At 47.7% G+C, this 26,283-nt stretch overlaps 1 protein-coding gene across 1 annotated transcript; it reads left to right on the top strand.

Annotated features, from left to right (window-relative positions):
• Positions 1–7,063: 7,063 nt before the first annotated feature.
• GABRE (gamma-aminobutyric acid type A receptor subunit epsilon) lies at positions 7,064–25,545 on the top strand. The gene is made up of 9 exons (XM_059910689.1): positions 7,064–7,119; positions 11,266–11,486; positions 11,927–11,994; positions 16,346–16,566; positions 17,305–17,387; positions 18,750–18,887; positions 22,967–23,119; positions 23,237–23,436; positions 23,721–25,545. Exons 1-9 carry the CDS (start codon positions 7,064–7,066, stop codon positions 24,087–24,089), a joined length of 1,509 nt encoding a protein of 502 aa, XP_059766672.1. The 3' UTR covers positions 24,090–25,545.
• The last annotated feature ends 738 nt before the right edge of the window (positions 25,546–26,283 follow it).

Raw genomic sequence — 26,283 nt, 5'->3', positions numbered from 1 at the left:
TCTATCCACTGCCATCACCCTGTTCAAAGCCACCATTATCTCTTTTTGGGATTACTGCAATGGCCTCCTCTTTTTATCTTTGTCATCATCACTTTAGTCTAAACACAGTGGTCCTTAAAAAAAAAAAAGTAAGCCATATCATGTCACTCTTCTTCTCATAACCTTCCCAATGGCTCCCATTTTCATGCAGAGTAAGTTAACATTCTTCCAGTGACTATAGGATGCCCCATGATGTGCCAGCCCCATTTCGTTATCTCTCTGACCTCACCTCCTACTATTTCCTCTTTGTTCACTCTACTCCAGCCACACTGGCTTTCCTGTTGTTCCTGGAACACTCCACGTATGCTCTGACCTTAGGTAATTTTCATTGTTTATTCCTTTGTACTAGAATACTCTTCCTTCAGACATTTGCATTGCTACCTTCTCAGTGATGCTCTCCCTTACCATCCTATGTAAAAGTATAACCCACTCTCCCTAGCACTCCCAATCCTACTTACCTCACTCTGCTTGTTATTTTTCTCCAAGCCATTGGGCCATGCTATAAATTTGCCTATTACATATATAATGGTTGGTCTCCTCCCTCTGGAATGTATGGCCCACAACGGCAGGAATTTTCATTTGTTTTTCTCTTTTCTTAGCATGCAGGTAACAAATGTTAGTTGAATGAATGAGCCTGTATCTTTCCTCTCCTCTCCTTTCCTCCCTTCCTCCTCTAAGGAAGAGGTATCCATCCTCCACTGGCAGACCAATCTGGCACACTAGGATGTGACCATACCCAACTACCTCCTTAAGAACTTCGTCCTCTCCCTCTTCTATAGTTTCACCCCCTTCCCCTCAATTGGCTTCTTTCTCTCAGCCTATAAACATGCTTATATCTCATTCATCTTTAAAACACAAAAATCAAAATGATTCAAATATTTGCTTCCCTCTAAGTGTTGCACTGTCCTCCTTCATGGTACAGTTCTTGAGAAGCTGTCTATGTTTTCTGACCTCACATCTTCACCTCATACATTCACTCCTCACAGAAGACACTTTCCAGACTTCGTCATTCTCAACTGCTGCCCAATACCATTTGCCATCATTGTTAGTTCCTTCCTTGAATCTCTTTCTTTTCCTCACCAAGGCCTTGGTCCAGGCCCAAGGAACTCAGAGTATAAGCAGACATGATCCCTGCACTAAGTCTCCCTCCCCACATTTGGTCTGGGAGACAGCAACAACAGCTCTCCCTGCTTTCCAGCCAGACTTATTTGAGTCGTCCACTGCTCCACTGCAATAGCTCATGCCAGGCTCCCTGTTGATAAACCCAATGGACACCATGCAATTCTTGTCTTACTGGAATGTTGTTGAACCTGCCATCCTAGTAGAAATGTCCCTCTTTTCTGTTGGCTGCTGTGACAACCCTCTCAGGACTCAGGCTTAAGCCCTCTGCTTTCTCCTTGGATGACTGCATCCAGGCCCATGGCTTTGAATAGCATCCATGTGCTGGTGACTCTCAGTCTCCATCCTCAGCCATGCCTCTCCTCTCCCATGTATGCTGGACCTGAGCACCACCAGCCTGGGGTGCTCATTGAGTGGTCCAATTCCCTGAGGTCTAGAGTCCTGTTTTGTCCACTCCATTTCTACCTTCTTGGGACAGGGGCCTTGCTCTGCAGTGTATATCTGGGGCTGGGCTCTTGCTCCTTGGTCAGATACTTCCTAGGTATACTTCCTAGGTATACTTCCTAGATTTTCAAGACCTCAGGGACACCAGTTGTGCCTACACTGCTATTTATCCATTATTAACTAATAATAGGAATGGTAAGAATGGCACATAAGTTTTGTTGCATGTGCTGGAACCTGTGCTAAATGCTTTCCATGGTCTATGCCATTGAATCATCACTAATTCCATGTAAACTGGAAAGCATTATAACTTCCACTTTACACATGAGAAATATGGGACTCGGGGGGCTTTAAGTAACTTGCTCATGGGCATTTAGCTAGTATGTAGTGGAGGGTCTGAAATTCAAACCCAGCCTTGCCTGTAGTGGAGTACAGAGGCCTAATCACTGCCCTGTGCTGCCTCTGTCTCCACTGTTCATCTATCTGCTCTGAAGTCTGGCTGTCCCCTGCTTGCCCACTTCAACCACTTCAGCTCCCAGCTCAGCCCTGTAGGTAGTTCTGAGACAGGAAGGAAGAGGGCAGGGCACAATCATTAAAAGAATGAGACAAACATTAAGAAGAACATGATATGACAAAAACCAGTTAGAACCTACTGGGCTCAAGATGGCGGAAGATTCCACTGCTGGTGGACCTTGAGACTCATTATATGCTCATTGCAATACATTAGTATGCTAAATGACACACCCACAGGCACCATGACAGTTCTGAGGCTGACCAAAAAGTCCAAAAAGTGAATGGTGCCCCAACTCCTGGAAATCCTCACCCCTTCTCCAAGACAGAATAATCCTCCCACTTGTTACCCTATGATATTACCCAGCCCATAAAAGCTAACTACCCCTATACCTCAGGGCTCTCTCACTTTCCAAAGAGATGATGCCATGCCCTGGGGCCGCCTCTTGCCTTCTGAGACAGCCCACACTCTGTCTATGGAGGTGTGTATCTCTCTAAATAAACCTGCTTTCACTTTACTATGGCTCACTCTTGAATTCTTTCCTGCTCGAAGCCAAGGACCCTCACTTGGCGGCCCATCCCAAGGACTCTCTCAGTACCTGGGATATGACCCTCCTCTCATGCCCCATTTTTTCCTATAACAGTTCTTTCTCCAGCTTGCCTCCCCCAATGTCCCAGGTATCCTGATCTTGCTGCAAGCCCAGATACTTAACAAGCTAAGAGTCTTGCACAGCTTCTCGGGGCTTGTATTTTTCACTTGGCCTAACAGGAAAAGCACATTGTGCACGTGGTACAGTTTGGGCCAACCTAGGGCAGAAATACAAAAACTTTATGACCAGGAGCTCTGGTTTTACCGCTAAACCACGTTTATAGCAGGGCATATGTGATTGGATGTTGGTTATTAAATGTGATTATTCACAACTGACAAAGGGGTTGCTCATAGCTATTCTGATCAATGGGTAGTTTGGTTTAGTGATGACAATACAGCTACTATATTAGCTTTTTTGTTTATATCCAGCTTTTATATCAAATTGAGGAGAGACATATTTGGCGTACAAACAGCCTAGGATTAAGTGGGTGCGCGCACGTGGGTGTCCACATGCACGCGCACACACACACACACATATCTAGACAGTAAATGTTAATGTTCTTGGAATATTAGAAAGTGAAATGCAAAATGCCAGAGTCTGTTCTCACTACCATGACTAAAAGCTCTTCCCCCTCCTGCCTTCTCTATTTCGGTTCACCACCCTGGTCACCTGGGGATGATCCTATGTCTTCTCCAGCAACACTCCTTCCTTTGCCTCCTCCCCTACTCCATCTAATGAGCCATCAATTGTGTCAATTAAACCTCCCCCACAGTGCTCCCTCCCTTCTAACCATCCATGTGGCTCTGATCTCATTCAGATCCTTATAACTCCTTTTTCTAAGAGAAAAGGGGTTTCAGTCTATTCTTCCTGCAAACACTATTGCCTGCCTGCACCAGAGGGATCTTCTTTTTTTTTTTTTAACATCTTTATTGGAGTATAATTGCTTTACAATGGTGTGTTAGTTTCTGCTTTATAACAAAGTGAATCAGCTATACATATACATATATCCCCATATCTCCTCCCTCTTGCGTCTCCCTCCCACCCTCCCTATCCCACTCCTCTAGGTGGTCACGAAGCACCGAGCTGATCTCCCTGTGCTATTTGGCTGCTTCCCACTAGCTATCTATTTTACATTTGGTAGTGTATATATGTCCATGCCACTCTCTCACTTTGTCCCAGCTTACCCTTCCCCCTCCCCATATCCTCAAGTCCATTCTCTAGTAGGTCTGCGTCTTTATTCCTGTCTTGCCCCTAGGTTCTTCATGACCTTTTTTTTTCTTTAGATTCCATATATATGTGTTAGCATACAGTATTTGTTTTTCTCTTTTTGACTTACTTCACACTGTATGACAGTCTCTAGGTCCATCCACCTCACTACAAATAACTCAATTTCGTTTCTTTTTATGGCTGAGTAACATTCCATTGTATATATGTGCCACATCTTCTTTATCCATTCATCTGTCGATGGACACTTAGGTTGCTTCCATGTCCTGGTTATTGTAAATAGTGCTGCAATGAACACTGTGGTACATGACTCTTTTTGAATTATGGTTTTCTCTGGGTATATGCCTAGTTGTGGGATTGCTGGGATCTTCCTGAAGAACAGTTCTGACATGCAGTGTCCCTGTTCAAAACTCTTCTGTACCTTCCCCTTTGCCTACAAGGTCAAGTGCAAGTTCTTGGCTTGGAATTCAAGGCCCAGCATTAGCCTGTTCAGCCTCCCACTCCAGCTTTCTCTCCCACAAACTCCTCCTTATTCTCTAGCAAGCACCACGCATTTCTGATTTCAACACCTTGGCTGGATCTCTGCTTGGAATGCCCATCTCTGAACCCCTGCCTGTAAGACCCATGTATGGCTGCAAGGTTCAAGTCCACGTGAAGGGCAGGATCCTCCTACCTACACGCAGCTTCCAGGACTGCCCAGTCAGATGGAGGCCCATCTTCCTGGAAACTCCAGGACAATCATGACTTCCGAACTTGCGCTAGTAATTTCTGAGAGAAATCCCCTCTCCTGTCTTGAAACACATGTGAGAGCCAAGACTGCGTTCGAGGCCTTGCTGTATATTCAGCCATCACCAAGTCCAGGGCCTGGCATAGACAAGCACTTGGGAAATACTCAGAGAACCACAACACAGTAAAAAGGCCTTGCCTCTTGGAAGGCTCCAGAGTTTCCAAAGGTCCTTGCAGTCATCCAGTGGATGAGGTTTATAAGGAAGATGGCAAAGTGTGATTAATCTCAACCCTTAAGAGAAAGCTGCCCTGGGTGGGTCATCTGATGAGGAAGCTGTAACCGTCTGCCTCTTTTGGTGCCTGGATTCAGTCACTCATTCAGCAAATATAATTTGCCAGTCATTGGGCACTGCACTCAACCCAGGGGAATACAGGTAAATCAGACAAACCTCCATCTCCTGGAGCTCCAGTGTCAGTAGAGAAAAAGACATGCATCTAAGACAGTTCGAGTCCAAGGCTGGCTACAGTAAGTGCAGAATCGCCTCTCTCTGCAGCAGTCTGGTGCTGGGCAAAAAGGCAGATTTCTCTTTCTAGTAGGCTCAGGAACGCTCTGCATTTGCCTCTTCCCTGCTCTGTAGCATGTTTACCTAGGGCAGGAGTGGCTCCTAACTCGCAGGGCCCAGGGAAAAATAAAAATTCAGGGCCACTTGTTCAGAAATGATTAAGAATTTCAAGAAAGTAACAGCAAAGCATTAAACAAAGCATGGGGCACCTCTGTGTGCAGGGCCGTGTCGAGCTGAACAGGCCACATGCCCTTGAGGCTGGCCCTGCCACACAGCTGGGAAGCATATACACAGGAGTCCTGAATGTGTCCTGCAGTCTTTTCTTCTCTCTTGCACAGTCTGAACGGAGCCACATCCCAGTGAACTCAGTGGCACTTAGACACACACAGCTGCACGCAGGCCGGTAACAAATATTTGTTGAGTGCCCACTGTGTGCCCAAAACTCATCTTAACTTTCAGGGATATGGTGAAAAATCCAGACAGACACGTTGTTTGCTTTGGTTTGGTTTTCTTTTTTGTTACTGAGCTTGCTCCATAAACGAGCTCACAAATAAATGCCCAAGAAAATCATCAGTTAGTGAGCAGTGTTGAGAAGATGACAAAGCAGAGTGATGAGATGGGGGTGGGGTGATGGAGAGGGTGTATTAGGTTAGCGTGGTGCAGCAAAGCCTCTCCAAGGAGCCGTCCTGGGCGCTGGGATGCACACAGCCCGCTCTAGAGCAACAGGTGAGGATGGTGCTGGTGTTTGGCATCAGCTTGACAGGCAAATCTCTGCAATCCCTTCCCCTCTGAAGTGAATCATGAGGGTCTAGGCAAGAAAGATGAAGTCCGAGGATGCTTGAGACTTGAGATGCTTGAGCCCCTGAATGGGGCCACTGACCCCTGCACCCCACCTCCACCCCTTGTGCCTTCTCACTTCTGGCATCACCAGGAGCCAGAAAGATATAGGCAGCCAATCTTGGAAAGAGGATTTCCAAGGTCCCTCCACCCCAGGTGGTCCCTCTCACACCCAGGCCCCTGGACTGAACTGTGAGCCACATTGTGTCAGTGTTTCCTTTGGGATCAGAGGAAGTCCTACCCTGAATGCCTTGGGCTGGTCCTCTGTTGGTGGGTCCTCCCCCACCCCTAAATACCTGGGGAAATGGCCTGTGGGGTAACTCAGATCACAGCTCCCTGGGGAGACTCCCAAGTCTCTTTTTTTCCCCTGTGCCAAGGAAGGTGCTAAGTTACTCAGCTTCCTTTGGATGCGAAAGGCTGTGCTCTGAAGGACTGGAAGGTGTGTAGTGAGGGTGGGGAAATCTCAGAGGTCCGGGGACTTGGGAAAGTGATGAGATGCAACAGGTGGTGGGGGGAGCCAAGGGCTGAACGCCACCGTCTGACCCCAATGCGCACCAGCGGGCTGGAGGGGGTCGCAGCCCCCCACCTTGCCCCTGCCAGGCCCAGGCTGCAGTCTCTCTCCCAGCCGCAGCGGCGGGCCGCCGGTTTCCCCGCCTGGGGCCCGCACACCGCAGGCTCGCCTCCTCCTTCCTCCCCCGCGTCCCCCGCTCCTGGCTGTCTGGCAGCGCTGCGGTGGTGGCGGCGCGGGGCGGGGGGCCTTGGCGACAGGGCTCCTTCCTCCTCTCCCTCCTCCTCCCCACGCCCGCTGGAGCCTAGCCCTCCCTCCGCAGCAGCAAACACGTCGTCGGAGATTTCCATCGGGGCTTAGGGGGCGGGGCCAGGATGGGGGGCGCGGGGCGGGGCAAGTGGGAGGAGTGAAAGTTGGAGCCCAACAAAACCCTCCACACCGCGCTCAGTGCGGCCAGACGTTGCGCAGCGACCTCCGCACAGGTGGTCGCGCCGGTCCCCGCCACGATGTTGACCAAAGTTCTCCTGATCCTCCTGGGCACGTTCGTAATCCTTCCGTCGAGGTAAGTCTCCAACCCAGGACCCAGGAGCCCTCCGAGCCCAGCTCCCTCTCTCCGGGAGCGAGGCCGGCTCCTGAGACCCCCGCACCCCGTGTTCCTCGAGCCCCGCGCCCACCCTGCCCCTGGCCCTCGCACGGTCTAGCCTGGTCCCGCGTCCCCTCGACGCGCGCGGCCAGCCTCCACACCGCTCCCCCTAGGACGGGCTCCCTGGGCCTTGAAGGGGCTCCCAGGAAGGAAGACGGGACGCCTGTCACCTGGCCGCTCCTGTCCCCCCTCCCTCTACTCCTCGGGACTCCCGCTCTCCAAACCACCGCGTCGGCTCGGGAACGAGAGAGCAGGTCCCTCCCTTTCTGAGCCTTTCGTGGGAAGAGGCGAGCGGCCAGGGCAGGCTCGCGCTTCTGGGGACTGGGGGGACTTTGGGAAGGTGACGGGCGGTGGGTGGAAACTGCGCTTAAAATGTTTGAGTGTTGGCTAGTCTGTCCTCTCGTTAAAAAAAAAAATATATATATATATATATATAGATATAGATATAGATATATATATATTTTTTTTTTTTTCCCTGAGCGCCTAGTGAGTACCAGGCACTGTGCCAGACAACTCTGACTTTACTTACTTCCCTTCCCACCGCTCCTCTTGGTGCCAGTCCCAGGCAGGAGCCCTGGTTTCCTCTAAGAGTTCCCACCCCAGCCGTCCACCTCATCCCCCCTCTGCCGCCAGCTTCCCTCTTCCGCCCTTATCCCCCCAGACACCCTGCTGGGTCTTGGGCAGATGGGAGCCAGAGGCCAGAAATGGTAATCTCTTAGGTCTGTGGTTTGGGTCCTGCATTTCAATACCTCTCCGCTTTTCCAAAGACTAGCAGCAGGTTTCCCCTGAGCAGCCAGCTTCCCTCACACCTTCATCTGGCCCTGGGACTTTGCCAGGAAGGTTGTCCCCTGCATTTCTGGCTTTTGAGGGTGGAAGATGACTGCTTCGTATTTTTGAGATGATTTCCCATTGGGCACAAACTGTCACAAGTTCCTGAGCTTCCTGATCTTTCCAGCATTCTCGAAGCCTCCATGTCACTGGGCTTGTGTTGCTTTTCTGTTTTGGGGAGGGGGAGAGGGGAGATGGCTTCTCTCCCCACCCCGGAATGCTTTAGCTCCTTAAGGGAGGGGCTGTGGGGCTCCCTGCTGACTCATTGGTGCACTGGGGAGTGGGGGGGCCGGCCTCATCAGGGGGCTTGGTAAATATTTCTGAATGCCTGCTAGTAGGAATTTCCAGTCATCCACATCACTCCAGATGTGAATTGAACTGGTTAGGAGAGATGACATGGTGACTGGTAAGGGCAGAAGAGGGGTCTGGGGTGCAGAAGGAGGGAGAGGGAGCAGAGAGGAAAACAGCAGAGAATAGGGGCCGTTGTGATGGAAACTACCCTTCCAGCCAGGGGGAAGGGCTGCAGTAACTGACGTTCAGACAGTGTCAGCAGGGCAACCTGTGATGTCATTAAAGAGCTGGGGAGGTGGCAGCGGGGTGTGCTGGCAAGGGCCACCTTGAACCACCTCGCTCTGGTCCAGGCTCAGCTTAAAATCACTTGTGTGACTTTGGGCACAGCCCCTCCCCCCACCTGGGGCTCAGTTTCTCCATCTGTAAGGCGAAAAAGAGGACTGATTTGGAAAAAAACAATCCAGTGGCCCTTGTCATGGTCCTTTCCCTCTCCCCAGCTAGTTGACTGAGCATCTTCCATGGGGGAGGGGTTGCAGAAATCCACCTCCATCTTAGATCATCACATCTAGAGGACTGTGGATGCCTGAAAAGCCCCCATGGAAAGATCCCACTAGTCCAGTGCACGAGTGTTTTCACTTTTCTATTATTTCTAGCTTTGAAAGTGGGCTTAATGGCTAGCTGAGGAAAGGTATACATTGTCAGCAGCTCCTTAACCCCAAGGATCCCAGGATCCCAGGATGAGGGTGTTTTTTTTTTTGTTGTTGTTCATTTGAAGTTTTTTACTGACAAAAGCTATTTGTAGGATGACAGCAACCTCAAGACCCTCTGATCTCACTTTCATAGCAGACGTAGTCTGGGAGCAGAAAGGCTTCGGTGGTCTTAGGGCCTTTGCTTGTTTGTTTGCCTCTCGAACCTCGGGGTTTTGTTGTTGGCTTTGGACTTCTGGGAGGGGTCATTGCAGGCTCTTGGGTGGTCTTGGCTAACAGTGCCAGTCCTGCTCATGCCCTGCTCCCATTCAAGTCACTCATTTTGCAGGGTGCCAGTTCCCTAGTTCTCCCTCCTCCCCTCTCACGGTGGCTGGCATGATCTACTCAGAGGACTGGGGGAAAAGCCTCAGGGAAAGAGGACATCTCTGGATATGATATTTGGAAACGGAAACTGCTTTTCCCAAGCCCAGTTCTTCCCTTGCCCACAGTGGGAATTAGCCACTTCAGACATAAGAAATGGCATAGACTTGGCACATCTGTATGCCAGTTAAGCAATTCTAAGAGCTTGAAATACTGCAGGAAAGCGCATTTTGCTGCTCAAGTTGGCAGTTCCTTGGTCTGCAGTACAGAGACCATGCCCCCATCTCCTGCCCTGTTAACCCCTTATTTGAAGAAGCAAGTTGTCTGATTGCTTTTGTAAAAATAAAATCATTTTGGAAGTGTAACAGAATATAAAAGTGTAAAAATCAGGAGTGGATTTTTACAAAGTAAACATGCCCATGTAACCAGCACCTAGACCAGGAAATAGAACATTGCCAGTCCCCTCCCCCACCCCTCACAAGCTTCACCACATTCCCCCTCCAAGTACACCCAAAGGAAAACACTCTCCTGCCTTCCAACTTCACAGATTAATTTCGATGATGGCTTTTTAAAAAGCTTTTAATTATAATTTTTTTTCAAAGACATATAAAAGTACAGGGAACAGTAGAGTGAATCTCCATGTACCCATCACCAGCCTCATTAATTATCAACTCATAGCCAGTCTTATTTTCTCTGTATCCCACCCACTCTCCATTTCCAGCTTAAATTCTTTTAAAGCAAATCTCAGACATCGTATCATTTCATATGCAATTATTTTAGTATGTATTTCTAATCATAAGGACTTCAAAAACATAATAAAATACCACTATCACACCAAAATTTTTAGAATAACTTCTTCATGCTGAAGAAACTAACCAGTCAGTATTCAAATCTCCCTTATTGTGTCATAAATATATTTTTGTTCTGTCGTGTTTGTTTTGTTTTTTATGGTTTGCCTTTTAAAATCAGGATTCAAATAAGGTCCATATATTTGCAGATTTCAAAATACTTTTTATTGAATTAGAACATATATGCAGAAAAGTGCTCAGACCATAAGTGCACGGCTGATGAGTTGTCAGAAAATGATCACACTGGTATCAAGACACCCCCTGGTGCCCCCTTCCTCACTGCCTCCCAGCAAAGGTAGCATGACCCTGATTTCTAACACCATCGGTGAGCTTCATACATTAGCAGATGGCTTTTTTAAGTTTTAAAAAATTTTTAGTTTAAATCTTTATATTACTTTTTGGCTGTGGTGCATGGCTGTGGCACTCAGGTTGGACTCCTGTTGACCATCTATTTCCTGAATGACAGTCCTTGTCTCTTCTCAGTGCTCAGAGCTTCCCCTACCCCCAGCCCCCAACTCCAATGCAGTGGAGTATCCCAAAAGCAAAGAAATGCAGAATTTCCCCACTGTTCTAGCCCTCGCTGGGAGAGAGTGCTGTGGCTCTCCTGAGCATTCCTCAGCAATCCTGGCCCTCTGCCTGCCCATTTGCTCCCAGGTGGCACTGGTCAGGCAGGCTAAGACCACGGCTAGTAATGGCAGCTGACTGGCCAGAGCTCATACACCAATACCCTCTTGATTTTATGTTAAAAATTCTTTTAAAATCTCGAACTTGCTTTTGTTATTGATTTTTAAAAAATAAAGTATGAACATAAAAAAAAAAAGGATAGCATGGGAAGTTCCCAGAGAGCAGCAGCTTTAGAAGAAATTCACAAGAATAATCTGTTACTGGCTCTTAATTTACTGTTACCAGTCACTCTTTAACTATGCCCTGGGTTGCAGGCTTATTTTGGTTTGCTTCTGTCCCAAGAGGTACCAGCTGGGTCCCCTACGGAGCAGAGGACAGAGCTTCACTTGTTTGTTTTTATGTTCTAGGATTGAAGGACCTCATGTTGAATCAGAGGAGGGACCCTCTGCCAGTGGTGATGATGTCTATGGCCCCAAGCCCCAGGCTCCTGATACGGAACTCCCCCCTGAAGAAATAAAGCCCACTGCTATTGACACCCATGACAGACTTGGCAAAATGCCAACAGCCACTGAAATCCTGGATGGTATCTTGAATAACTATGACTACAAACTGCGCCCTGGCATTGGCGGTGAGTAGCAGAACAGAGTTCTCCCCCACCCCGGAGAGGAGGAGGGTTGAGGGCCTAAGTGTGGAGAATGGGCCTGGGGTGTAGGTGATCGTGCCCTGCATGTGGGCGGGAACAACTGTTGGTGACCTGCCAAGTAAGAGATGTCAACTCTAGTCTCAGCAGTGCCATTGACCTTGGTCTAGATTTTTCCCTTCTCTCACCCTCAGTTTGTCCAACTCTAAAATGAGATGACTGGACTAGGTGATTGACCTTCGAGGTATGTTCAGCTCTTAACAGTCTATGAATTGGGTCTTGCCATGAAAGAATAAAGAAAGAAATGGTATCGGATGTTGAAACCATGTAGTCCAACCCTTACCCCCTTTATTCCCCACTGACCACACCCTCCCCTGCCCCATGCTTCTGTTTGACACTTACCTCTGCCACTTCTGCTTACTTTACAGAGAGGCCCACTGTGGTCACTGTCGAGCTCTCTGTCAACACCCTTGGGCCTATCTCTATCCTGGACATGGTGAGTACTGAGCTTTGATTACAGTGGGGCTTTCGCATACTTGTTTTTTCTGTGTGTCTGTAACAAGAGTTTTGCGGGGGAGAGATTTTAACCAACATGGACTTGAGAAGGAGGCTGAAAGGGACAAGTCCCTTGCTGCCTGAAGAGGACCTTCAGATTGCTGACTGTATCTTCCTGTCTTTCATTCAAAATAAAAATAATAAAGCAGCTTTAAACAACACAGTGGCATGGCTCTTTTCTTCTGATAATGATTTTTTTTGGACTTAAGCCTGTAGTTACCAACTCTTCCTCTAGGACTGTTTCTCTAATTTTGCCCTAGTTCCTTGTCTCCTTTTCTGCTGCTATCATCCCAGTGTCACTACTGTCCCCAGTTAGCCTCCATTATCTCCCACTTGATATATACAAAACACAAGGTCCCTGCCTACCCCCCCAATCTACCTACTAACCTGGCCTCCTGAGTGATGTGCCGCCTGCAGTCCTGACCCTGCTTAAAGCATGAAGTTCAACCCCACACTCTAGCAGTCAAGGCTCTCCATGGCTAGAGCCAACCCAGGGCTCTACTTTTATTTCTTTTCACCCCTTTAGAGACCACATGCACTAGTCACACTAGCATATGTGTGTTCCCAGGCTATCTTGTACTTCTGAGCCTTTGTTCAAGCTATTTCCAGTTTGGGATGGCGTTGTTCCAATTTTCTACCTTATCCTTCAACTTATATCACACTTGTTTACCTGACCTTCTCTACCTCACTGTACTGTAATTATGTACTCTGTCTGCCTTGCTCTCTCAACTATGTCTTGATGTCAGGGACCCAGTATATGTTAGCTGAGCAAACGAATTATAAAAGATGTTCTGCAAATGTTACTTTCATCTGTGGAGCCTGATAATGAGGAAGGCTGTGGTAACCAACTCCATCACAGCCATAGCCTTGACCTGGCTCAAGTCAGACACAGTTTTAGCATACACACTGGTACCCAAGAGGCACCATGTGAGTGGGTGAGCTCAGAGTCTAGGCTCTGAGATGGTACTTGCAAATAGACACTCAAAGGTAAGTAAATATTCATGGAGGATCAAGGTGTTTACATAGGCTGAGTGGAAGAGTGGGGTTTCCCACTGTGATGCTTTGTTTGGCTGCCTAGTTCTTGAGGCACAATGTACTTATATATGGCTATGCAAAAAAATTACCCTAAAACACAGTGTCTTAAAATGACAAGTAGTCATTAGGTCACAGCTCCTGTGGGTTAGGAATCCAGGCATGACTTAGCTGGGTCCTCTGTTTCAGGGTCTCACAAGGCTGCAGTTAAGGTGTCAGTTGGGGCTGGGGTCTCATCTGAAGACTCGACTAAGGGAGGATCCACTTCCAAGTTCTCACATGGTTGTTGGCAGGGTTCAGTTCTTCTCTGGCTGCTGTCTGTAGGCCTTCCACAGTCCTTGCCATGTGGGCCTCTCCACAGGGCAGCTCACAGTGTGGCAGGTGGCTTCCCTTAGAGTGAGCAAGAGCATGAGAAAAACTGCTGAAGATGGAAGCCATAAACTTTTGGGAAATAACAGGGAAGAAGAGAAACATGAGAGGAGACAGATCTTTTTGAGTTTCTATTGACATTTTAAAGTTCTTTTCTTCCTCTTCCCTTGATGTCAGATTTACTCTTTGCTGTTATCAATGTGCTTACCACTAAGTGAGTATGAACTTAGCAATCAGTTTGATTAAAATTGTTGATAAACTAAGAAACGCTGGGTTCTGAGCCAGAGGTTGAGTTCTTCTGGTCCACCATCATGACCACTGTTTACTCTTAATAGGAAAGGGACCTTTCAGATCATTGGTGGGGGGATGGAGAAAGTGGCCTGAAGAGTAGTAGAAAATCTGTGGCTACAATCTCCTTGCTATTTGCGTAAGATACAATTTTGGGAAACCTATTTCTATCATCTGCAAGAACCTGTGTGGCAGCAGAGCAGCAGCCCCACTCACAGTAGCTGAATACCCTCTCCCTCTTTGCTCTATGCCTACTAATGTTGGCAGCATTGGTCTCACCTGAAGTGATGATACCTGACAAGCCTGAGAGATACAGTTTAATAACCCAGCAGTCACCGAACCTGGCATGCAACACAGAGCTGGTCCAAAGAGGAGCCAACAATTTGATTTTCTTTGGCCGGTAACATAGTGCTATCGCCTGGGCCAAGTGCCTTTAGAACATTCCAAACACTCATGTGGTATTAAATTTCCCGGAGAAGTCTGGCCTTCTACATAGTTCCAAATAGTTCTTTAAAGCTGTGGGAGGTCCCAGTCCTTGTACAGGCTACTTTTCTCTGATGATTCTGTAGAGTCCAGTGCTTGGTGAGGAGGAGTTCCAACATCCTTCAGTCAGTCAGAGGTTGTGTAGAGCACAGAATTTGTCCTCAGGGAGAGAAAACAAGCCCCCTTGTCAAACTGGGGAAAAACTGAACCGTTAGTTATCAGTTGATGTGTAGTGAAGTTACAATTGGAATCTTGTTAAATAGAAATTAAATGCTCATTTGAAACACTCTAACACAGAGCAGGAGCCAGGCGTGGACTGTAGAGGGGAAGGCTTCCTCTGGCTGCCCAGAAGTTCTGTAGGCCAATTGGGAACTGCCAGCCACTTAGGACTGCAGAGCCACCCTGAAGGCCACTTGCGAAGGCTGGTGTGGCTGGGCAAGGCAGGGCGGGGGGCTTCCATGTGAAGCGTAGCCAGGCTGCCAGCTTTTTCCTGTGTGATGCTCTGGACTCCTCCAGGGAACATTCTCGGCCTGGGGGCCTGGCTCCCTGCAATTTTGCAGTGGCTCTCACCACCTTTTGGCCTGATCAGCAAAGGCAAGCAGGGATTGTATTGACCCTCTGCATCCCCACCTTGAGGGCTCTACAGGCCTCCCAGGTTGTGGGTTTCTGGTTGGTGTTCATTGTTTGATGCAGGATAACTCAGGGGAAAGACCTAGGGGTCCTGCAGAGGAAAACTGGACCTTGATCCTAAAGGGATTCTTGGAGCAAGTGAAGTAAGCACTGGAGAGGAAGATGGGTGAAGGTCGTCCCAGGGCAAGACCATGGCAACGGTGCTCTGAGCATCAGAGCCAGTATGTTCCCATTAACTGTTTGACTTTGAACAGGCTCCTTTCTCTCTGACCCTCAGTGTTGCTACCTCTAAAATAAAGGAGATTGGCCTAGCCCTCAAGGTTCTACCTTGGCATAGTTGTGGTACTTGCTGTTCCAGCTGCTTGCAGTTCTATTACAGTCTGTTTTTTCTCTCTTCAATACCAGTGGTGAGATCTCTAGCTTCTCATGCTTCTTGCTATTAAACATTCTTTTTGATGTTTAATAATTTATGGGCTAATGAGAATTGTAAGCTTCTTGAGAGTCCAATCATAAGAATTTTGTTCACACAGCATGTGTCCGGTACATAGAAAACTCTCAGTACAATCCTCCCTCAGAATATGTTGCAGATTGGTTCTAGGACACCTCCCACCCTTCACAGATACCAAAATCTGAGGATGCTCAAGTCCCTTATATAAAATGGTGTAGTATTTACATATAACCTATGCACATCCTCTTGTAAACTTTAAATCATCTCTAGATTACTTATGACACCAAATACAATGTAAATGCTATGTAAATAGTTGCGAGTGAGGGACAAATTCAAGTTTTGCTTTTTGGAACTTTCTGGAATTTTTTGGGGGGGGTTTGAATCTGCAGATGTGTAACCCACAGATACAGAGGGCTGGCTGTAAATGTTTTGGTTAAATACTACAATCCCTTAAAATTTCTTTAATTAGTTGCTACTCTAACCTCAGACTACCTCCCTCTGCATGTCTGTGAGTGGTAAAGTTTTATTACATTGAATCCTTATCTTCAAAAAAAAAATAATTTATGGGCTATGCAATATCTAGAGATCAAATAATCATGGGTTAATTAACATCTGTGCTCCCCAAATAAAAGCTGAAAGGGGCAACTTCACTGTATGCAATCAAAAGTGTGTGTGTTTGTAAATGTTTAGAATGATTTTGACCTGAGATCTTTGATTTGCTATGGAAATATGGGGGCTGAGAGGCTGTTGGCCTGCTACAAGGGAGTAGTGATGTGATGAGCCCAGCCTGTACAATTAAACCGCCATCACCTGTGTGTTTCTGGATTAAATGCATCTTCCCAGATTGTTGTTCATTCAGGAATGTTTTCTTCTTTTGGGAATACCTGGAAATAGAAAACATCCTACAGCCAAACTCATGCTGTTTTCCTCTGTGCAAACCTAAGTGGGTCCCTATCTACTTGATAGGCCCATCACAGGATGGCATGGGAATGTTCTTTGCCTGCACAGCCCCAAATGTGTGCTTTTCTATCCTTGCCACCAGGAATACACCATTGACATCACCTTCTACCAGACTTGGTATGATGAACGCCTTCGTTTCAATGGCAGCTTTGAAAGCTTTGTTCTGAATGGCAACTTGGTGAGCCTGTTATGGATCCCAGACACCTTTTTTAGGAATTCTAAGAGGACCCAAGAGCATTCAATCACCATGCCGAACCAGATGGTCCGCATCCACAAGGATGGCAAGGTGTTGTACACAATCAGGTACGTCAAGCCTCTGGAGTCTTGCCTCTTGAGACTCTTCTTCCCCTCCTGAGAATTTTTGCCAAAGAAACATGGACAGAGGTTTCATCCTGAATGATACTTCTAAGGGCCCCTCCAGCTTTCCCAGACCATGAGCTCAATCCCCTCTTGTACTGACACACACACTAAGGCCTCAAAATAGAAAGATATTGCTTAAGACCACACACCAAGTTTGTAGCAGAGCTTGGACTGATATCTAGTTACTTGGCTCCAAGTCCAGAGCTCCCCCAACTAGAATGTAGCACGGTGACTGCGTTGTGTGGACGGTTCCACCCCAAGTGGGCACTGGATGTAAAGACACGTCCACAGTGGTGGAATTGTCCAGGCGGAGCAGCAACACAGCAGTTGGAAAGATACCTAAGACCAGGCTGGGTACTTGAATGCCTGGCTGGGAAAGGTTGTGTACAGGTGATAAGGTGGCAGGGAGGCAATAAAGAGTGGGAGAGTGTTGGCAGGTCCTTGAAGCTGGGATGGGCAAGAGGCAAAAGTCCATCTAAGTTAGTCCATACGTTTCTCTGATGATGGAGACCAGAGTAGCCAGATATTTCCAAGCTGCTCTTCCTCTCTTTTTGTCTCTCCTTTGAGCTCTTTGTCTCAGCTCCCACCATTGCCACACATTGGTGGTGGTCCCCAGGCCCAAGCTGGGTGGATACCTAAGTGTTCAGGGTCAGCCTAATGAGGCTCCTTTCTCCCTTCCAGGATGACCATTGATGCTGGATGCTCACTCCACATGCTCAAATTTCCAATGGATTCTCACTCTTGCCCTCTGTCTTTCTCTAGCTGTGAGTACCTCCTTAGGTTTCTGGGGCCCCAGAGCCATCATGCTGGGCCCCTTCTTTTTCTCATCCTTTCCTTTTACATTTTTCTGCCTCTGCTTTTTCCCCTAAGATGGTGCCAAAGTTGTCCAGGGCCTCCCAATCCATCCTCATCTCCTTTCCTGATAACAATACTGTGTTGCTTAACCTGGGCTTCACGTTGGGTTCCTCCCTCTCCTGTCCACCCCACCTCAACTCAGTCACCGGCCTCTGAAGTGTATCTCAAGTATGTCTGCTCTCCATCTCCACTGTCACTACTACCTTGGTTTAGGTCTTTGTCGTATTCCACTTGGACTTTGCAACATCTTCACTTTGAAGCTGAACATGTCCAAAACTAAATATATGGTCTCCACCGAACCGCTACCCCCAAGACAAATGTGTTGCTTCTGTGTTCCCATTTGTCTCATTGAAAGGCACCATCACCCGCTCAGTTGTCCAAGCCAAGAACTTTGATGCTTCTTTCTCCTTCACCTCCTCATCTATTCAATCAACACATCCTGTTGGTGTTCCCTCCCGAAGCTCTGTCGATCCTATTTCTCTGCATTCTCACTGCCACAGCTTCGAATCCTGCCTTCATTCATTTTATTGTGCCCGGGTTACTGAATTGGCCTCCCATAACTGGTCTCCCTGTCAACAGGCCATCCTCGTACAAAAACTAGAGTGACCTAGCTGAAGCATCATCTAGACTAGGTCACTTCTTAGTTTCAAATCGTTCCTGAACTCTCATCGATAAATTCCAAATTGCTTAGAATAGCCCTCAAGGCCCTTCATGAACTGGCCCCTGCTCTCTACTCCTACATACCTCATCCACCCTCTGTGGGCTAGCCATCCTGAACTTTTGACATTTCCATAACACATCAGGCATTTTCACCTTTCTGTGCAGAGAACACCCTCCTCACCCCTTCAGCCTCATCCATACACAGAGTGTTTATATTGGACTTTTAAGACTTATTGGGAATGTCACCTACTCTCTGGAATCTTTTCTGGGTGTGTCCCCAACTGATCTTTCCCTTCTTTGTTTCCACACTCTCCCACGGGCAGAGGCTTCTCAGAGGTATTCCAACAATTACAGATGTGTACTTACTGTCTTACTCAATAAAATGTGAATGCTTGAGAGCAGGGCTCCTGCCTTGCTTGTCTCTGTATGTCCAGCACAGGGCGTGGTACTGAGGAATGCTCAGTAAATGCACTTATTGGATGGACTTCAGCAATGAGGTAAGAGAGGTAAGGTCCCACAGCTGGTGAGGCCAGAGTCAGACACCATGCTGGTGGAGACCTCAGCTGGGCTTCCCAGTCTCACATGACTCTCCTTCCCATGTTGCCTTACAGTTTCCTATCCTGAGAATGAGATCATCTACAAGTGGGAAAATTTCAAGCTTGAAATCAATGAGAGTAATTCCTGGAAGCTCTTCCAGTTTGAATTTATAGGAGTGAGCAACACGACTGAAACTATCACAACCCTAGCTGGTAAGTGTGCCTTTGAGCCAGGGCTAGGCAGCAGAGGCCCAGGAGGGTGGTAGGGATGACTGGAGGTGGCCATCCATTCATCCAAATGCTTATGTAATCATCCCATGAAAATACTGTAGAACATGGCTCCTGTTTTGTAAATGCTAAGCACTTACAACTGTTTGCAGAGGAAACTGAGACTTTGTAACTACATCTCAGTCTCATCTGCAAAGAAGTAAGTGCTTTGCCAAGCCCCGGAGAGGGTAGGTAAGTAGATTAAGTTTTATTGCTGTCAGAATTTGCAACTAGGTTTGTCATGCAGACCCTTCAGTTTCGAAGTCTTTGTTACAACTGACCTACTTGGATGACTTTGGGAAATGGAGGTCATGTGACTTCTCCATACTCAGAAGCAATCCAAGTGGTTCTAGTTGAGTGGGATGCAAAGTCCTTCCTAATGGGAGGTGGAGGCTTGAGTTGTGTCATCAACTAGGTGAGGGCTGGGATAATATGGAGGAGGTTTCAGCAGCTACAGTGGCTGCTGTATCAACATTTATTTTAAAGGAGCAGGTCTGATACGCACAGATTCCTGTGAAAGACTTCATGGTGGATTCAACGTGGACATGGTGATCACTGGTTTTCTGACCTTGTCCCTAACAAGGACTAAAGGGGAGGGTCCTGGGTCTCTTAAACTTTAGCTCCCAATTAGGTGTGAGTGTCTTTGCTTGTGTTCCTAGGTGATCTGAATGAGGAGCCAAGGGACCTCCCTAGCGCTGCTCCCAGAGCAGCCCTGGAAACCCTCTTCACACATACTGACCAAGTCAGGGCAGTGGTGGCACTGCCCTCATCGTTGCCAGAATACGGATGGAACCAGTCACCCAACCGGCCATTTGCCATGGGAAGCGTCTTGCTTTGCTTCCATGTGGCTAGGCGGAAAATCTGCTTTTTCTTTACTTGTTGAATTGGTCACTGGGTGAGGGATAGCTCATGCTCATCCGGCTAGAGCTTTGCTTGCACAGCACTAGGCAGGGGCAGAGGGCTGCTTTACAAATGCTTTCCTTTTTCTCGGGGGCTCTGGGTAAACAATTTTACTACCTTTGACTTAGGACCCTTGCTCTTCTGCCAGCTAACCATTGGCATGCCTCTTGCCTTTCTGCACCTCAGTTTCCCCAGACAGGTTGGGGACCCATCATCAAAAAGCAGCAGAGGAGACAAGGCCCAGGGGCTTTCAAGTCACTAGTGGTTCCGTTTAGTAGATGGTTGTGCATTGTTTCAAAATGGTGCCCTAGTGACTACAAAGCCCCAGAGCCAGCATCATCACCAAAGCAATGACAATAGGTAAGCACCAGTCCTCCTTGGGAGAGAAGAGGGTTCTTGGGAGAAAGGAGAAGGGCTTCTTTCTCTTCTGCTAGAGACGAGTTGATCTTGAATCATGGTTTCTTCAGTATCATAGTTATCTTTGGGACTGGACCCAAACTCTTTCAGTCAGTCCCTGGGCAGTTCTCTCCATCTGGAACAGACTTATGTACTCAGCTCCTAAGGGTTCAGAATGAAGTGGTAGCATGCTACTCTGGCCACCTTGGGCCTTCAACCAGAGAATCTCTGCTTCAGGAGGCATTCAGAGAGTCCAGCCTTGCCCCCAGTGAGTGAGTCATCTTTCACTGTTGGCTGTTGAGCTTTTGATAGAATTTTACCCATGATTAGGATTTTGCTTTCTCGCAAGGGAGTTTCTTCCTTCTCTAGACAATTCTGTTCATCAGAAAAATCTCCCTGTTCATCTGAAATAGAGGTCTCTGGAACTTCCACCCATTAGACTTAGTTCTTTTTCCCTAGAAATACTGAGCTTACAGTAAGTCCAGTCAGTCTTCCACAGGGTCAAGATCAAAGAACTAGTATTATGGTTCCAGCCCTGGGTCATATTCTTTTATAGACTATACAACCGTAGTTCTTTTTCCTCCCCCTTGTTCTTCAAAGCTTTGGCTCCACTCATCCTTCTAGTCCCAGTCCTCTGGACACAGTCTTTTTGATTGTGTTCCTCTGACAGTGCAGTGACCAACTGTGGTCTGGCTAAAGCAGATAAGAGCAGAAAGCATCTTTAGCTTTTTCCCCCTTTGGCTCCTTAGCCCCAGGTATCTTTTTTTCCCTTACCCATGCTCCTCCATTCCTCAGAAATAAGAAAGTGTGTGTTAATATCCTTCACTTGGCCTTAAAAGACAAATTCCCATCTCTTGACAAGTACAGAAGGTTCTTCTTTGCTGAACTAAATAAAATAAAAATAGAAAAAGCTGATAGAATAATAAATCTTGTTGTAACAAGAATATATAAACTCAGCAAAGTTTTGTGGGGAGTGGTTGTAGCTGCGTAGGGCTGTCTTAAATTGCAGTCAAGACCCCAGGACAAGGGAACTAGGATCTTGATAAATACATTCTGGCTAGTAGGCAAGTGCGAGTGGTCCCTGCAGCAGCCCTGGAGGAGGAGTTCTATCCACAAAGCTGCTATTCTGGACACAGGTATTCAACTGACCCCAGGCTACTTCCTTGCCTTTTTCCAGAAGATTCTGAGAAGTCTTGCCCCTTGAGTGTCAGTGCTGACAAGGTGAGTAGGAAAGGCTGCTCTTCTCATTCAGTCCCAACATACCCAGACGTGCTGGGCAGGTGATCTATTTTCTAAAATAGGAAGACACACGAACAGGTTAGTGTTCTAGTATGCCTTACAAAGCTGTTGCCAGGAAGTAGCAAGAGTTGTTGAGCATCTGCTAGGTTCCAGGCTGTGCTGTGCATGGATGGGCAGGAGTGTAGCAACAGGGCTCAGATGAGCCCTGTCGTGAAGGGGTTTAAAAACCCACCTAACTCAAGGCCAGGGAATTCTACAGCATCACTGAGGTGGAAAGTTGGAGCTTAGCTTCACTAAGGAGCCAGAATTTGAACTATTATAAATCCAACATGATGTTGAGAGCAAAAAGGGATATTCTGGCCTCAGAAAGGACTCCAAAATCCCTGGAGTCATGATGAGCATGCAGAGTGTTTGGGATGGGTGTGTCAGAGTATAAGGCAACATGAAATGTACAGTAGAAGATGCCAACTGTAGATATAGGTTGTCATCAGGTCCTGTAGGAGCCATCACTATCTAGGCTGAGAGCCAACATCAAGGACATGATACCCAATGAATGCGAAGACCTCAGTCTGCCTTGTGGATGTATACTCTGCAGACCTGACATCTAGAGGGCTGACTGAAATTTTCACTTTCAACTAATTCTTCTTCTATTTTCTTGAAACACTCAATTTGGGCTAGGGTAATAGACTAAGAACAGGGAGTCCAGGGTTTGAATATTGGTATAAATATATGCATGATATCTTAGGGAATCTGAGTAGATGGGGTTAGCTTAGAGTAGGGTGTACATGTAAGATGTCAGTTGGAGCCAGGTTTTGGTGAGCCTTTAGTGTCAGATTACAGAGTGTAGACTTGATTCTGTAGCTCCTGTGGAGCAGGGAACCATCAGAGGTTTGGGGTAGGCAAGTGATTTCTTTTGGCCATCGATGGAACAGTGCTAACTAAGGCATTTCACCAGCATATGAATGTATAGGAAGGAGGCTGAATAGCTTCTGTGCTTCCCCCACCACAGATCACTTTTAGTTCATTTCCTGAGAGTATACATTGTAAGGGTCAGTAGTGCACATATAAAGCAATGATTCTGCAGACTAGATATGGCACCTCAGTGGTTGTAAAGGCCTCAGTCAGGCATCTGGACATTAGCTGTGTGGTTCTGATATCTAGAAGCCTAACTGATTTTACTGCTTTCATTTGACTATTCTGTCCCCCACCCTGGTAAGACAGATGTGGGATGTGGGACAGCGAACTGAGAAAGAAGTTATTAAGGTTCTAGCCCTGGCTTAGCTCTTAACTGACCATGGGTCTTGTTGTGAGTCTTCTCTCGGGCTTCTTCTGATCCTCCGTGTGTGGCATTGGATTAATGTGCCTCTATCCTAGGACCGTGGTGGGCATCCCATGAGCTGAACAATAGGACCCTTAATATGCATGTCTTGCGTGTGGGAGACCCTCATGGCAATGCTGTAATGAAGTGATATTTTTTAAATATCTTCCAGGCGATTACGTAGTCATGACGCTTTTCTTCAACGTGAGCAGGAGGTTTGGCTTTGTGGCCTTTCAAAACTATGTTCCTTCTTCTGTGACCACGATGATCTCCTGGATTTCCTTTTGGATCAAGAAAGACTGTGCTCCAGCCAGGACTTCTTTAGGTAAGTGGGTAAGGTGGGCATACACATGAGGCACAGAATTGCATTTTCAGGGGTCCTTTCCAAAGTGTAATATATAGAGCAGTAGCTCCGCCCACCTCCATTCCTGTGCTTTCACAGGGATCACTTCTGTACTCACCATGACCACTTTGGGCACCTTTTCCCGGAAGAATTTCCCACGTGTCTCCTATATCACAGCCTTGGATTTCTATATTGCGATCTGCTTCATCTTCTGCTTCTGTGCTCTGATGGAGTTTGCTGTGCTCAACTTCCTGACCTACAACCGGACAGCACCCCGTGGTTCTCCGAAACTTCGCCATGTATGAGCTGGGTATGGGAGTGGTGGCAAGGCTTTGGAGTACGGAGGCATGCAAGTGAGGGCACTAGGACTCATGACACGTGGGTGGCCAGCTCACCAAGTGATGGGGGTAACCTGGGGCTTTGGGGGGAGTTGAGTAAACTTTCTGATGTGATGGTGGGAATTCTGGGGGGGGGGCAAGAAACAGTGTGCCAAGGACGGAATCTCCAGGAAACCCTGAGGCAGCACCTAGGCTTGGTTCACCTTCCCTTGCCTTATTCTGACTTCTTCCCTTGTTCCTTTCAGCCTCGTGCCCATGCGCATGACCCAACCCCTTCCCGTGTCCGTGTCATCGAGCATCCGGAAGCTTTTGTGTGCGACATTGAGGACTCCGAGGAAGAGGAGGAAAGTGAGGAAGAGGAGAGTGAGGAAGAGGAGGGCCCATCTTGCCCAGCCCGGCAGTCCGTCAGGCCAGGCAGCACCCCTCGCCCTGGTGGCTGTTGCAAGTGGTGCGAGAAGTACTGCTGCACGGTCCCCACTTGTGAGGGCAGCACCTGGCAGCAGGGCCGCCTCTTCATCCATGTCTACCGCCTTGATAACTACTCGCGAGTGATTTTCCCAGTCACCTTCTTTTTCTTCAATGTGCTCTACTGGCTTGTTTGCCTTAACCTGTAGGCACCAGCTGGTACCCTGTGGGGCAGCCTCCCCAGTTCCCCAGGAGGTCCCACAGCCTTTGCCTAGGGAGTTGGGGGAAAGCAGCAGCAGCAACAGGAGCAACTAGAGAGTGTCTCTCCTTCCCCCTTGCCCAAATAGAAGCCTGCAGGGAATTGGTCCTTGCTGGCCCTCTCCCCTACCTGGCCCATTCACTGAATCTCCTTAGCAGCCCATTTCAAGTAAAATGACACCCCTCTCTATTCCTCAAGGGGCATTTATGATGCTCAGGCTTCAAAAGGTAGGCTCTCAGTGACCAGCTCCCTAAGATGGTGTCCATGTATGAGCGGATTAGCTATCTCCCAAAAGGGCTAACACCCACTGCCTTTTCCCAGAAACCCAGTACTGCCTTTGTGGTGCTCCAGGCCCAGCTCTGGCCTCAGCCTCAAAGTGCACAGACCAGCTACTTGCCTGTTCCTGACACCTCCTTAAGGTGCTGGGCAGCAGTGTTAACAGCGGGAGGGAATCCCCATCCTTAAGTCAGATTATTATATTCTTGATTCTGTCTCCCTGCCCTCCCTTCCCCTGCAGATAGACGGACACTGGCATTATCCCTTTAGGAGGAGGGGAGTCAGCAATTGAGGACAGTATCCCTCCCTCTGCTGCTGTGACATCTCCATCTCCCTTCCCCGCTGGCCTTCATTCCTCATCTGCAGTACCAATTCAATGCCTTGCATCCAGTGGGTATCTATTTTTGTGTGTGATAATACTAATGACCCCCTGCTTTTTATGCCACCTTCTTCCTCCTCCTTGACCCTTGTGACTCTTTCTGTAATTTTCCCAGTGACTTTCCCAGCCCCGACCCAGGTGCTAGGCCATGGTGACTTCCTGGAACCAAGAAACTAAGGGAACTCTGCTTTGCAGCGGGCATTACCCGCATTGATTGGTGCCCAGCTAAGGCACAGCATAGGAGTTTTGCCGCTTCCTTGGCCCCTGGACCCATGAGCCAGTCCACTCCTATCCCTGGGGCACTCTGACAATCACAATCAATCAATTGAATTCCCTTAAATTTGTATAGCACTTTACCTTTTGCAAAAGCACTTTTGACAAATTATTTCTATTTTGAGTCTCATAGCCCTGTGATATATTCAGGGCAGGATTCTTATCCCCATTTTGCAGATGAGAACCCTGAGGCACAGATTTCTATGGGACTGTGGATCTCACTGGAAACTACCCAGGAGCCCACTGTCACCTTCTATACCACATGACAGGGCTAGGCAGCTCTTTTCACCATGATTTGATTCTATAGCCTCTGCTGGCACTCCAGTGGCAGGGCCCAGAGTGGCAGCCTAATTTCAGCATTGGCCTGCTCAATTCCTGGGCCTCAGGTGCTCAGACTGCCCCTAAGATCTAACCTCTTGTGGCTCTGGTAACCCAGTGAGGTGAATTTGGACACGCCCCAATGCTTGTATATGCTGAATGAAATCTGTGTCTGTATTTTATTGGGGGGTGGGTAGGATGGGGATCCATCTGCTTTTTGTCACCATCAAGTGAGAAGGGGAAATATATCAATAAATATATCAGCAAAGCATAGAAGGTATGGCTGGTTTCTTGGGCATTCAAGTTTGCTCTCAGCTCAGGTTTTATATCTTAACTCAGTGACCCAAACATTTGTCTGTTACCCTCTCCCATCCATGACTCCCAGACCTACCACACACATACCATGTCCCCTTCTCTCAGTGCAGAACTTAAGGGAAGAGAGTGACCAAGTGGGTGGCCCCCTTTTACTGATTCCCTTACTTACTCCTTTGCCACTTCTCCCCTCCATGTCCCTTTTGCTTTGCCCATGATTCTAGCTTCATCTAGTCACCTAGAAGTTTCCTAAAGACCATCAGACACAGAACACTCCCCACCACCACCATTTAAAGGTGGGGATGCTGAGGCACAGAGCAGAGTGTCTATTATCACACAACCAGTCAGTAGTGGAGTGGGGCCAGACCCCAGAAATCCTAATACCCTGTCTTGGCTTAGAGCGTGCCTGGAGATCTTGGTTGATTACCCTTCAAACAAACTTTCTAAAGGTATATTGGGAAATGTTGGCCCTGGCATACTTTGACACATCCAACTCTAAGGAAAGTCAGAAACAGCAATAAGAACCAAGGAGGAGACAAAATGACATCTGAACAGCCAACAGTTTTGCCATAAAGTTCTTGAAATG

This window comes from Balaenoptera ricei, chromosome X, assembly GCF_028023285.1.
Source record: "Balaenoptera ricei isolate mBalRic1 chromosome X, mBalRic1.hap2, whole genome shotgun sequence".
In the NCBI taxonomy this organism is placed as follows: Eukaryota; Metazoa; Chordata; class Mammalia; order Artiodactyla; family Balaenopteridae; genus Balaenoptera; species Balaenoptera ricei.
The sequence above is the reverse complement of the archived record's forward strand: the minus strand, read 5'-3'. Positions and strand labels throughout refer to the sequence as shown.

Coding starts and splice junctions, on each gene's coding strand:
- GABRE (XM_059910689.1), top strand. CDS start 7,064: ATGTTGACCAAAGTTCTCCTGATCCTCCTGGGCACGTTCGTAATCCTT. Junction 11,487..11,926: donor ACTGCGCCCTGGCATTGGCG/GTGAGTAGCAGA, acceptor CTTACTTTACAG/AGAGGCCCACTGTGGTCACT. Junction 17,388..18,749: donor CCCTCTGTCTTTCTCTAGCT/GTGAGTACCTCC, acceptor GTTGCCTTACAG/TTTCCTATCCTGAGAATGAG.